The following is a 14703-nucleotide window of genomic DNA, read 5'->3' as shown; positions in this document are numbered from 1 at the left end:
ACCCCCCCCCCTTTAGCCGTGCCTGTTGCTGTAAATTATTATGCACATAAAAATGCAATCTGACGTGATTCACGGGCATTGGAATCAACAATTATCTACTAGCCTATAGTAACAAAAGAATCTTTGATGGAACGGTTAATCTATCTACTGTTTTATACTGTGTGTACTGCCAAGCCGTTCCTCGATGATAATAACAAAACAGGTTGCCGACAAAGTAAAGTGGGTTTTTTTGGTTTTTTTACTTTAAAACAATATCTTTGCAATGATTTTGAGATTTGTCTGGCGTTCTGGGCACGTCACTGAAAATATTGTAAAATTAAAAATATTTTTGTATTACATGTAGATATCTATTTATTTTCTTCGAAATTCGTAGTCCTTTTTTTTCCCCCAACTACCCAGCAGTTTAGCATGATTAGATGCCGAAATCCTGGCATTCTCAACGCACTCGCTTGATTTTCAATTTCAGTTTACAACAACAGTCAACAGTGATGAAAATGTCGATCTAAATCTAGTTTTCATTAGATTTTGAAGAAAAGGCATCATGACGGCGTCCATGGATGCGGCGTTTCGTACTGCAATGTCCTTTCGCTTTTATCGCACTCTTTTTAGAAATGAAGATGGATCCCCCATTATGTTCTATTCAGATTATCAATCTGAGAGTCTCAGACAGATCATTGAAGTAAGTGTGTTGACAGTTAGGCGCTAGTGGGCGCTTTTTCGGTAGTCTAGTCCTGAATTTTACCACAAGACAATTTAATGTTTTGCAGTTGTTAGGTTTGATATATCTTAGCTTAGCTTGCCGCAAATCAAACGTATAATCTAGATCTAGATGTAGGTCAGGCTCAAATAAGAGGGGTGGGAACTACCGAAAAAGCACCCGTTACTGTTGTGCAGTGTGGTGTAGAACCTAGACTAGATCTAGTCTAGATCTAGATCTAGTATGTTGTAGTTGTAGTTAGTAGTCTAATGTGTAACTCTGTCTTACAAGTATAGATATCTAGATCTAGAATCTAGTACAGGAGTACAGGGCCTCTATCTTATTAACCCTAGAAGTGCTCAGCGTTTCACCGGAAGTAACCCGCCAAAAATGCCCCACCGCCATGGCCGATCGGTTGTAAACATGGGGGTTGGGGGGGGGGAACAGCTGAGATACCCGAGATGTCTGCTACTGAAAAATGACCATTTACGGCTCAACAGATGATAAAAGGCAAATAGATAGATAGATCTAGAACCATATATTTTCTTAAAGCTGATAGAATGAGCCATTCAAAAATAATAAACGATCAAATAAATACAAACAAAGCGCAAAATGCGAAACTCAACAATTAGAAAAGTAACAGCACGGCGAAACAAGTGATAATACATAGTCGCTCAGCTGGACCGCTTCACTTTATCTATCAATATCCTGGCCAAGAGATGCTCTACTAGGTCAAGATAACTTGCAAAGTCATTGGTCTCTATTTATAACTTTGACCTGTAATTTACTAGATCTAAGTCTACGTCATTTTCCATGTAAGGAATACTGGAATTTTCCTTTGAAAAAGTAGCAATGCCAATCGCCCGCTGCGCCTTAGGCCGGAAATCGGCCTCTGCGCGAGGGGTAATTTTTGGGCCGCTCGGAATCAGAAGTGACTCTCTTCTCAGTATAGTTACAGGAAAACTCGTTAACGAAAATAAATGAAACTCTGCAACCAATCAGAGGAAAGGTTAAACTAACGACATGCCACCATACAATCCTGAACGATTTCTAGAACAGGAGATATATTGCCGTGTTTGTGCGAATTTCCTCTGCGGTTCGGAAACTAAGCGGAGCTGCGGGTTGATAGCCGACCACACAGGCGCCCCACATGTCTTCTTTATTGCTGTAAAATTTCAGATCTCTGCGTTTAGTACATTTTACGTATCAACTGAAAATTACCACCCATCCATTGATAAAACACTAGAGCTGGGAACTAGATCACGCATTCCAAACGCGAGGTGCCGGTATGCAAGAGGCGCGTGATCGCTAGGCGGCATGTGATTGGCTGCCTATAACTAAATAGGTCACCGATGACTTCATCGCAGGTTTTCCCGATAGCGCTTTACTGAGTTTTAGAAGGGGTGATCGCGTCGCGGTAAAAACGATGTCACGCAATTCAACAAATTTCATGCAAATATCAGTCTTTAAGATCCAAAGTAATAAAGACATCGAAAAAGTGATAGCAGAACAAGATTTTGCACTAAAAATCACATGAAGATGCCAAGTTTCATTCATATGCTCCAATTCATCACTGACTTATGAACAGTTTTTCCTCAAAATACATCAAGACATGTCCCACATTTTGGCGATATTTTCCTGTGAAGGTCCTCCAACATTTTGCTAACAAAAATCCCAATAACTTTTTTATTTATCAATGGATTTTTAAAATTTAAAAACCATAGTTCTTAGAATTTACTTTATTTTCATTTAAGCCCATTTTTAAAGCAATTAGGATGAAAATTTAATTTTTCATTTTCATTGCTAGACAAGATAAGCGTCTATGCCCTTTTTTATATAGGGCCTGCACGCTTCCCGGTCGAAGTAGGTGAGCCCTATATAGGGCCTGCCCTCTTCCCGGGTAGCCCGGCTCATGCCCTTTATTTATAGGCCTAGGACCTGTGCACTTTCAGGATTAAAATGTTGACTGCCTAAGGCTCTAGCTCATTAAGCAAGAAGGTAGGCCTACAACAGTCGGAAATGTTCAAGACGGCCATCCTTTGTAATTCAAGTAATTGTTGAGGAGAAAAGAGGTTGTCTGTTGTATTTTATGATAATATGTATGTCAGCTGGCAGGGACATCTTTTTGGTGGGAATGATGAAAATGAAGAAGAAAACAAACTATTACAAACAATTCCTTTTTAATCTGAGGTCAGCACTGAAGGTGTTCGCAAGTTTAGGACTGCTTTTAAACTGTAACACCCAAAAAAGTTGGTGGGGTTTTTTTTACTCATGCATCCGTCTCATGTACACGTTTTATATATACTTTTTTTCTAGTAATATTAGGCATGCTGAACACGAATAAGGCCTTGATTTTAACAACATGGGGGGTTTCAGGGGGGGAGACTAAAAAGAATCTGGGGGGTTTCAGGGGGGCATGCCCCGTGCATTTTACAATGATTTGATTTTTTTGGCAATTAGGATTGACATTTTCTTGAAAACAATTGATTTGCAAGGGTTTTAGTGTGTGTTCTGCAGCAAAAATTATGGCAGTTTAGCCCTCGAATCAATGCATCTGTGTGTGGGTGCATGTAAAAATAATTTTATTTTAAAATACATTTTAAAGTTTGTATAAAACATGCTTTCCAGCACAAATGAGTTCTACCTTCACTCTGTGTCAATGCTACTCCGTGTTAATTGGCACTACCTTTTTTTTTTAAAGAGAGGGCAAAATGAGAGGGTTTGTGGCTGTGCTGCATACTGTATGTGTGTTAAATGTTCTACACGAAGTGTATCAGATGAGGAAGGCAGCACTTGTAGTGTGCAAGGGTAAAACAAAATAAAATGTGTCAGACAAGGAAGACTGAGTACCATGGTAAAACAAACAAATGGGTCACCACCACTCAGCAAACAAGACATGCTGCTAAACATAGAATGACGCACCTGCCTGATTGGCTGCTTATTTTAGTAATGTGATGTCACCACATCCTGGGATACCCACAGACTATTTTTAGAAGACCGTGGGGACACCAAAGATTCCCTACTACTCTACACACTACACTATCTTTGGAGATACCGCATGGAACGACATGTTGGGTCAGTGGCTTGACCTATTATCTGTATATGAATCGATGTGTTTCGCACGATAAAATTCCACACTTGCAGCTAACTGCAGCACATCAGCCATGCTCTAGTGATGGAAGATTGCTTAGATCGTTGATGCTCAGAACAGTACGAACGCTGATGCTTGAAATTGAAACATGGGAAATGCAAAGACAATAAAGCGCGCGAAAATTGCTGTAAAGACACCTGGAGAATATCCCCGCCCCCGGGCCCGATAAACAATGCGCATAAGAGATAAACAGCAGCAGCATCGGAGCACCGCATCATATCACATGACTGGTACGTCGTCTGGAAAAACATCGCACCAAAACGTCATGCCATGGTAGGTATACACGATCTTTGGTGCCATGCGGTTGGCTATGTTTAGATCATGTAGTCACGTGATCGGAGGGATATCCTGGTCTGACGTCACAGAAGATGGCCGCCTTACCTAAAAATAGTTTGCGTCGTTCTACGTTTAGTCACATGTGCAAATAAGCAGCACTTCTGTCGGAAGTTTATGTTGATATCCAAATTGTTACTGACTGGGTACGGTGGCCAGAATGGCCACAGATCTCACTTGTGATTCGCATGTGGTTAGAAGGTCATTCAGTTGTGGGAGGGGCTAATGTATTATATACTGTTGACATGCCTCACTCATCAGCAGTTGAAAATTTCTTACAGGCTGGTCAACTTTTGGTTAAAAAGTGGAAGGGACCTGTAACCTTATGCCAGTCAGCATGCGGTTTATTCATTTACAAATATGAGGAGCTAATTATAAGGGCAGATGAGTGGATTATGACAGCTTGTCTATCATGCCAAAGTCAAAGGCTGATATGTTTTATGACAACAGCAAACATTGGGCAATGAAAGCCTTTGCGTGGCTATTTTGGACAGATTTTTAGGTCTGTTGGTTGATAAAATAATAGCCCTGGCCACACTGGACCAGATTAATCTTGGGCAGTGCCACTATGAATGGAAGGGACGAACTGGGAAATGGCCTTTACAAAATTGACCAAACCTGACTGTTATTGAGAGTGTTGAGAACTGTCTACTTCCATTTAGTTTTTAGACTCATATTATAAAAGGAATTGAAATACTCATTAAAATTTTTTTTTTTAAAGTGTGAACTGTGGTTTTGCATTTTACAAAAGTGTAAATTTATCAATGTAATTTTGTTTTTTTTAGAGAGGCGGTGGATACATAGTTGGTGAAAGGAACAAGTGTCGTTATGCGTAAGTTTTCCCCCACAGTGATAGTCTTTTTGTGTATAAGTGTTGTTCTTTGTCATATTATGGGTGTATTACATGATATATAAATATATTTGAAAGAATTGTTGTAAGTTGAATGGACCCATATATATACTTGAAACGCTTCTCTAAATCCTATTTTTTTGTGAAGCCGTAGAGCCACAAGGGAGTGGGCGCTATAGAGGTGGTCTTTATTATTATTATTATTATAATTTTAATATAATAGCAAAATTCTTCTCAACTCAATCTTTTATTTTCTTACAAACTGATAAACCTTTTTCTGACTGAATGTGCTGTGCTTGCTGCTTCTTTAACTGTGTGTTAATGTAAGGAAAGAAAGTGTGTGTGACAATGACAATGTGTGTGACTGGGCAAATAATACTGGACGACAGTTGGGATCGCATCATACAAGACAACCACAAAAGGCTGTGCTCTAAAAATACTTGTATGTTTGCTCGTTTTGAATGACTATTTTAGCTTTATTCCCTGGCTCTTCCTGTTTTTTTACTTATTTACTTCTGGCTGCAATGAAAAATTTGTTATCATTGCTTATTTGGGACAATGATAACTGAAAAAGAGTTTTTTAAAAATATATTTATCATTACTAAAAGTGTGCTGATAAGACTGTGTTATTCTGAAAATAAGCGTTGTTGCATCACTTTAACTAGTTACTTGATCTATTCAGTAACATTTTGGGCTTCTTTTTTTTTCTTGACTCTTTTTCCACAAAATCAAGAAGGGATAGAACATACTTATAAATATTAAAAATGAGCAGTTTATTGTGTCTTTCTTCTGACTCTTTACTGTCTCACTTTAAAAAAAAACCCAACCCTCTTTTGTTTGCTGTTGTTGTCAAAGTGACTTCTTTAAACAAAAATGTATCATCATATCATGCTATCCATACAGACTGTGTGAAAAGAAAACAGATGACAGATTGAGCCAAGGGTTTCTCTCAGTCCAGTTCGTGTTGGACTGTGTCAAAAAGAACAGATTGCTGGACGAGTCGCGATATAGGTAGGCCAATACATGTGGGGGGGAGGGTTTGTTTACTTAGTCTGATCTGTTTGATATATTATTATTGCAATGTCATTCATTCATGCTTGGTAGAGATGAAACTGTATACCTGTGTCAAGCTGTAGCTTGATGCAGTTATTTGCTGGTGGTTTGCAGGTGCTTTGGTGGGGTTTGTTCCGTTTGTCTTATCAAACATGATCTATCGTCCTGATCTGTCCTCCTTCTTTTTTGTTCGTCACCCTCTTGTTCTTTTGACATGTCTAATCTTCGACGCTTATATGACTTTATTGTGTTTCAAGTGTCGTAAAACTCTTACTAAAACTTTTTAAGAGCTGTTATTTTTATTTTCAAATCTCCAGTTTTGTGATGGTATTAATCCTGGCTGTCCATTCACTTGTTTCAGTCAAGCTTGTCAGTGATGGTCCTTCAATAGCATACCCGTCATTATGTATAGCCATATTTTGTGTTAAAGGGGCAATTGAATTGCACCATTCCTCCAAGGGGGGTTTAACTGTACCTCAGCCCTTGAAATAACTGTTCAGTGTTGCAAGGAGCTTTAAATTTAAATCTTTAGACAACTTCAAATACCTACCATGCCTGTTCTCTGAGCTCATTCATGCACTGCATTATTTGGCAGCATGCACTGTATGCTTCCCAGGAAGTTGAAATTTGTTTCAGATTTCTATGAGGTCTGCTGGGGTAATAAATATGTAGATTGTAAAGCACATAGCTTGCTGTTGAGCGGGACTTTGCACTATACAAATGCTGTTTATTATTATTATAATTGTTATAATGTTACTATTATTATTTTGTCTTTTGGTCCAGACAAAGTTTGAGGAGCTCACAGAATGGGGAGTCGTCCTGTCAAAGTCAAAAGTCAAGTAGAAGGGTCGTGGAGGAACCTGACGCATTTGACCTCAGTAGCTTCAAGGCTGACAGTCTGCCTCTTCATACTGGGAAACGATCCCTGTACTCAGGGTAAGCTGATAAATGTGTGTGGCTCTGGGAAAACTTGTCTGAAGGGAGCCTATCAAAATTTAGTCTGTCTCAAATGAGGGTTTCATGAATTTTAATTGATTTTAAAGAATTTCACTTAAATACTATTCTGAATTAATGCTAAAATTCTAAAATGTTTGTTTCTGCGGGTAGATCTAAGTGTATTTTCATGGGAAACTCCCCACTATTATAATCTCCCAAACAAAAGGGACTATTTGTGCCTTTTTTTTTTGTAGGCAAAGCACAATATGACAGAAGAACGGTGCTTCTTTATGCAGCCTCACCACTGATAATTGGAGTACTTTACTTGTGACAAAATGCTTCAATTCCCGTTCAACAAAACACAAAATGCTCAAGAAGGATGAATCTTTTGAAACAATAATTTGACTGTTAGTTGGGCTGTTGTTTAATACGATTTCCCCCCCCCCCCCTGGTTTCTTTCTGCTCCTTTTACAATCCCTGCCCTCCTCATCTTCTCCTACTCCTCCCTCCCACTCCCTTATTATTTCTAACTCTCTTTTCTGAAATTATATTTAGTTGTCCCAATAGTCAAGATATGAGTGTACAGGTTCACATGAAGTGTTAGCATTGAAGATGAAAGTACAGTTTTTAGATGGGCCTTTCTAGGGGGTGGGGGGTGAAAATTTTATCAGTTAAGTTCTGTCTTTGAAAAAATTTTTATTGTAAACTACAGTACATCTGTTTGTTATTTTTTTCAGACGGATTAAGTATACCGATGCTGAGGATCTGAAGATGATCCGCTATATCGTCGACAACAAACGCTATTCAGAAATCGGAGGGAACATCCTCTGGAAAAACATGGAGGCCTTGAGAGTATGTGGAGACCATTTGGTTTTGGTTTTCTTTAACTTAAACTTTAAGCCCCTTTTGGACACAGTTTGGTTTCTGACATCTCTGTCTGTAAGCAGCAGATTGGGCCAGTAAAGAGAGTCATGACAACTGACAAAGACGATCCTGTGAGATGTTGTGACAATTATTCTTGTTTTTGTGAGATTTAGGGATACCTGATAGACTTCACAGTATTTAAAGGGAAGTTTAACACACATACGTCTTACAGTAATTAATTTTTTTTATGTGATTATCGGGTTCTGAGTACTGTTTATCCTTTTGTTGGGGATTAGGTTGTGCTGATCATATTAACTATATTATGCTTGAGGTTCTCCCATGTGCTGACCAGTGGTTTTGGCGAGAACAGTAGGCAGGTCTACCTGGATATTTTGGGTCAAACATCGCACGGAAAGTCAAATAGCCAGATTGCACATAATCTCTAAGGTCACTCTAAAACTAAAAAGCTTTTTGCTGGTGGATGGCATCCAGATCGATAAATAGATGGAGAAAGGTGCTGTCACTTGTATTCAAGCTACTTGGCTGCAATGTTTGTTCCTTTCAACAATACAGTATTTAAATTTTTTACAAATTTAGCTTACACAATATGCTTGGTCTTTGACTCTACACTTTATTATTGAGATTCTCATATGTTTATATAAATATATATATGTTTTTGTTTTTTACCATTTTGGTACTCCTTGTTCTTGTTTTTTTCAGGTATTCTGGAATTCTAGGTTTTTTGTTTTTTTTTGTTTTATTTTCTTTCATGTGTTTATGTTTTCTTTTCTTTCTTCCCTTACAATCCTTTCTTTTTTTTCTTCAGGTTACTCTTCATACACACCAGAGTATGAAGGCGCGGTTCAGAAACGTCATACTGAAGCAGATCAATGCGTATGACATACCAGCTGTTTGGAAAGCGAAACTCACCGGTGACTTTCACACGAAATGGAGAGATGGCTCTTTAGGTAATGAGTCTACTGAATTTTTTCATGTTGGATGATTTTTTAACCTTTTTTTCTTGATCTGGACTCTTTATGTGTATTTTTGTTTGGAGAAGCGGGTTGTCGAAGTGGCTCCATTGTTAAACCAAAATTGAATATATTCATTTTTGTTTTTACAGACCTGACAAGTATAAATTTTTTAAATCATGTATTATCTATGCAATATTTTGTGTCTTTTGAGAAATTCTGGACGGATTTGCTTGAAATATTAATTTTTTTTTTTTTTTTCATTTTGGTATGAGGTCACAGGTGATTGATTGTAATTATGGTATGCACTCTGATACTGCATGCTATGCCAATATTGATTATTTTCTGTACTTCTGAGTTTGCTTCTTTTATTCAAGTCTAATTTCACAACAGACTCACGGGCATTTTTATTTTTACTTGCAACTTGGTTTGTAAGAATCTATGTGACTCCATTTCTCCCTCTCAAACCCATTTTTTTTAAAATAGTGGAATGGGAGAGTTGTCCTATTTTTCATCGTCAAAGGGTTGGTGGGTCAATTACTGATTCTGATGGAACTCTGGAGATGCCGTATCTCGCTCCTCAATTTAATTTTCTTTCCTTCTTACCCTTCAGGCCAAGTCGGTAGTGCTCCCACTACAGTTGCTGCTGCTGAAAAGGACATTGAGGAAGAGGACGAGGAGGTGGTGATACTGGATGTCCCATCACCAAAGTCCCAGACAGAAAAAAGCAACCAGCCTTCAGTGGTAGAAGATTTAATTGACGACGACCTCGATCAGTTGATTGTGTCTTCTGCTCTGTCACAGTCGACGTCTACTCAACCGCAATCCTCTTTTGCCAAGCCTAGTTCATCTTCAGTACCCCGGAAGGAAACTCCTGCGCAGTCTTGTTCTTCTACCATGCAGCCACAATCATCGAAACGAACATATTGTCCTGTTGTACAGTCGCAGTCATCAAATCAAGCATGTAAAACTTCTAGCCAAAACCAACCCCAACCCCCTACACAAACACATTCAACTGCAGCATCGAGAGAGACACGTTCATCATCTAGCCAGCGGCAATCGCCAACACAAACACGTTCAACTTCTGGCCAACCACAATCGCCAACACAAAAGCGTTTAACTTCTGGCCAACCACAATCACCAAGACTGACACGTTCAACTTCTGGCCAACCACAATCGCCAAGACTGACACATTCAACTTCTAGCCAACCACAATCGCCTGCACAGACACATTCAACTTCTGGCCAACCACAATCACCAAGACAAACACGTTCAACATCTGACCAACAGCAATCATCTTCTTCCAACCAGCAACAAGACCCGACAGTTTTCAGACAGTGCAAAAAAGTTCAAGAGAAAAGTGGACAGGCTCATAATACTCAAGGAGGGAGCGACTCTCCGGACACTGACAACATCTTGCAGGTCGAGGACAAGGAGAGCCTCCCGTCATGTAGTGGCCTCTCCTCGTCTGCACGCAGAAAGAAGAAGAGCAGTTGGTCAAATTCTAGTTCCTGTAGTGAAATGTCGTGCCCAGCAGCGAGAGGAGAGAAGAACCCTCAATTTTCCAATGAAGGTGATCACTTGTTCTCAACAATGTCTTCTTTGCCTGACCTTTTCCCCAATTTCTCCCCTGTCCTTTGCTGTTTTGAAAGTAAGACCACCTATCTGCTAGGATTTTTCTTCACCAAATTTGAAACTGAACTGGCCTCCAAATGAAAAGAATGAAAAGCCTTTTTTTACATTGTAAACGCCCAAGTTCTGTTTTGGAGGGGCAACTTCTACTTCTCGTTCATCTCTTAATGGACATCCTAGTCTCTTGTGTGAAGGCTGCTGTTTGCTGCAAGTCCTCACGGCCCCCATAGAGCTTTGGGTCTCTCTGCTCAAGGTCGGGCCATTATTTCCTTCTAGTAGTAGTAGTAGAGGGGCCAAAGCTGAGGTTTTGTCGCTAAACTTTGTCAAGTAGAATTGTTGTTTATTTGCCCTCAAGTAACTTTAAAACGTTTGTCATTTGTGCTATAATATTTTTCTCGCTAAGGTTTTATTTACTCACTGGTGTGGGTGGTTCCGATGGTGTCTGTGAGTTATAGGAACTTTGGAGATGAGGAGGAAAACACTGTCCACTGACTTGAGATACATTTCTCTCTCTTCAGTTTGAATTTGATTTTGTAATCCCGCTTTGTATTCGCAGGTAGTGATTCAGAAAGTGATGGTTATGACGCGGAGGATGAAGTGCGGCCGAACAAAGTGAAAGGCAGGAGCAAGAGGAAAGGGTCTCGACGAGATACACGTCATGAGCCAGTGGAGAAACAGCTGAAAGTCTCTGGTAAGGCCAGTGGCACATTTAGTAATGTTTTAATTTACAGGTGGGCCGTTGCAGGTTCTTTTTTGGGGTAGGGTTAGGACGGTTAGGGTTAGGTCTCTTCTTTATTGTGTTTGTTGGGGTGGTCGCTCATTACTCGGAAGTCCTTACTTTTATGACACCCACAATTTAATTTAAAAGCTCTAAAGTTGTGGGGGTTGTTGTGCACGCAAAATTTTCAGACAATCTGGTTGAGGCTCACATGCAGATCTATAGCAGGGTCGAAGTGGCCCACCAATGATTTAACAGAGCTGCCAACCTCACACGAAAATTACGTATTCTTTTATGGGTTTTTTAACTTTTGTACGCTTATAAGACTTCATATTATATTGTACGTCTTTTTCATGTCAGCCAGGTAGCATTCATTAGTAGTTTGGATTTTATAATTTGTCTGCTTCTCCCGCAAATTTCTCCCCCAATAAGCGTTATTCGGTGACCTCTTGTTCCTGCTGGTCCAGTGTCTGAGCATCTCTATCACTTATCTTACGTGTACCGCTGGTCTGCTTGTGTCTGTGTACGGCTATGGTACATTTCTTTGTGTCATCATCAACACATTTTAGCGTCAGTGAATTGCAGCAGATATATATTACTACTCATGACCTATTTAGACACTCAAAACTCGAAGGGATTCGGGATCTTTCTCTTTTTTACCTAATCTTACTCTTATTCACTATCGATTGTACTCTTTTTACTTAATGTGGGGTGGCAGCTCTGATCTGAATTGTGAGGATGTGGTATAAATTATTTCCTTATAAATGTCTCACCAGCAGGCCCATCTTCCAAGAGCAGTGAGGCCGCCTCACAGCAAAGAGAGTCCTCGGAGGAAGGGGGGACAGAAAACAAAGAGCGACTGCATCGGCGTCTGATGGTGAGGAATGTGTTGACTATAGATGTTTAAACTGACAGTCTGAATAAAGACTTCACTCATCTTATTATTTTTTGCATTTAGTGGTGTAGTGGTTAGCTAGTTTTATGGTAGTGGGTTCGAACCTCCTCAAGGGTCTGATATTGTGTCCTTGGGGGAAAAGCTCTTTACACTGATTTTGTCACTTCAGGTGGGAATGGGTACCTAACTAAAGACAAGAACAGATTTTGTCAGTTTGTTAGTGTTTGAGCATTTAATCGACTGCTTGCACTTGCATTGTGTACTTCCCGGGAAGCCAAGAATGTTTCTGAGTATTTTATGGCCTGCTGGGATAATGATTATATAGATTGTAAAGCACATACATAGAGCTTGTTGTTGAGCGGGGACGTGCGCTATAGGAAGGCTTTTTTTATTAGATATATATATATATGTGTGTGATTGTGATGCATTAAATTGTCTCTGTGTGATGTGTTGAGACGTGGTGGGGTTCTTTCCTTTCTGCTCTCTTCCCGGCCCTTTCAAAACCTTGCCCCCTACTCCATCCCTTTCTTCTAGTCTTGTATGGTCTTGAGTTAATTACCCCACTGCTTGATTGGTTGGTGGCTTTGTTCCAACTGGCGTTGGAATGACTTTTTGTGAAACATAATCTTTGTACACTTGGGGAGCGTTTATACTTTGCTCTACTCACCTTGCCACATCTGGCATTCACAGCAGGCCTAGATTCTACTCAGTGACTGTGACACTAATACTAAGACTACTCAGAAGCTCAGACAAGGCAGACTAGATCTAGATAGATTACAGATAAAGTTGCAGCCTATATATTAGTAAGCTTAGACTTAAAGGAGGGGGGGGGAGGGTTAGACTTAATAGAGGTACATTATATAACCTATTTAATGGAAGTGTTTATTTGGGCAACATGCAGCCTATATATATATATATATATATAAAATCGTTTTACTAATGTATTGCACTTTTTTTCATCCAGTTTCTGTGCCGGAAGTTCCACCTGACGTTATCGGAGGCTTGCATGCTGTTGCTGGAGTTTGATGGGAATTTTCAAGCAGCTGTTGCGAGCTTCTACCCTAGCTGAGCTGTTATGAACGATGAATTCGTCACTGCCTTTTGTTACCTGTATATATAATATATGACAATATATTGGAATAAAAATTGTATTGTTTTAGTTAAGCTGAGAACACAATATAACGAGCCAGAACAGAAGTAATGAATGAAAGAACCTTTATTGGTCCGTGGCAAGAAAGTTTGCATGGTCATATTCATACATAGTTGGACAACAACTTGATTAGTGTATACTCTCTCTCTCTCTCTCTCTCTCTCTCTCTCTCTCTCTCTCTCTCTCTCTCTCTCTCTCTCTCTCTCTCTCTCTCTCTCTCTCTCTCTCTCTCACCCTTCCCCTCCCCCTCCCCTCCCTTTATCATTATGTTGCTTCTCAGTATCTGATATTTGGTCACATTCCGACAGCAAATAGCACACAGTTATATGAAAAAAACAACACTTTTTTCTATGGTAGAAAAGTACAACATTGCCATTTAATCAATCTGTCAATGTCAAAAGATTTTAATCTCCCCAAAAAAGTAAAATCTTTGGTTTGCTTCCTTGATTATCTATGTGATATCGTATCTCTAAAAGGTGAGTTAATTATCCATCATTAATCCTGAGTACCTAAGTATTTATTATTTCTGTCGTCGCTTCGACTTGTTCTCCCTAAATATGAAATTTTGGAATAAGTTTTAACCTTTCTAAAAATCAAAACTCATTTCCATTATTTTAGTTACCGGTACATTAACTGAGAGGAAGCTTTCCTTACATCACTCAGCACTTTGCAAAAATTCCAGTCAGTCGCACCACCTTGACCATACTTGACAGAAGCAATTTTCATACTATATCATCGCAAGCAACAATTAGACACTAAATGCTCAAAGTTGTGAACTTGCTGTAAATTGTAAAGCGGCATTTGAGAAAAACTCAGTTTGCAAACAAAACAGGTTTCACTGGGAAACATCACAGTTCTAGCTCTGAAAAAAATGTTTGAGATTTTTCAGTGCTGTGGTACCAATATGTTTGAATAGACAGTTCCGTACCACAAGGAACTGCCTTGAGCCAGAAGAAAAGCACCTGATTCGTGGGTTGAAGTTGTGGATAAGTACCGGTACTTGACTATCTTTCTCCCTCAATTTGTCTGCTCGTATTCATTCTGAATGCAATAAAAACATACTTAGCGCTCTATATATTCCTGTTTGTTCAGATGGTTATTTTAATACATTTATTATTTAGCAGTTTCAGGCATTGTTGTTGTCAAATGTGCCACACTTGTCAAAATTGTTATCCAGGTCACCTTTTTTAACCCTTTACTTTGAGCCCTGACCCCCTGAGACTACCGTGCCCCTCTGCCTGAGCTTCTGAGCAACATATTACTAACATCCTTATATATATATAAATCCCACTTGGAGTAGTCTTCGTCATCACCAGCTTCTAATTCAGGAAAGATCAGAAAGATTTTCAAAATAATCAATAACATCCTCTATGTAGTAAACACTGTTTTCCATTTAATTTTGTCCAAGGCTGGCCGGGTTGGAGATAAAGTCTCGTTCACCACTGATGTACCG

The 14703-nt window shown here is 39.4% G+C and overlaps 1 protein-coding gene across 3 annotated transcripts; it reads left to right on the top strand.

Annotated features, from left to right (window-relative positions):
• Positions 1-394: 394 nt before the first annotated feature.
• LOC101863615 (nipped-B-like protein) lies at positions 395-14325 on the top strand. Of its 3 annotated transcripts, none has more exons than XM_013088230.2 (10): positions 395-679; positions 4967-5013; positions 5935-6042; positions 6868-7020; positions 7758-7872; positions 8711-8852; positions 9469-10428; positions 11044-11178; positions 11985-12082; positions 13065-14325. In XM_013088230.2, exons 1-10 carry the CDS (start codon positions 542-544, stop codon positions 13167-13169), a joined length of 2001 nt encoding a protein of 666 aa, XP_012943684.1. In that variant the 5' UTR covers positions 395-541; the 3' UTR covers positions 13170-14325. The 3 variants fall into 3 exon arrangements, with proteins under 3 accessions (XP_012943684.1, XP_005108693.1, XP_012943683.1); XM_005108636.3 differs by having other exon boundaries at positions 9469-10430; positions 11058-11178; positions 11982-12082; XM_013088229.2 differs by having other exon boundaries at positions 397-679; positions 11982-12082.
• Positions 14326-14703: the final 378 nt, after the last annotated feature.

The sequence above is a fragment of the Aplysia californica genome, unplaced genomic scaffold (genome assembly GCF_000002075.1).
Source record: "Aplysia californica isolate F4 #8 unplaced genomic scaffold, AplCal3.0 scaffold00705, whole genome shotgun sequence".
In the NCBI taxonomy this organism is placed as follows: domain Eukaryota; kingdom Metazoa; phylum Mollusca; class Gastropoda; order Aplysiida; family Aplysiidae; genus Aplysia; species Aplysia californica.
The sequence above is the reverse complement of the archived record's forward strand: the minus strand, read 5'-3'. Positions and strand labels throughout refer to the sequence as shown.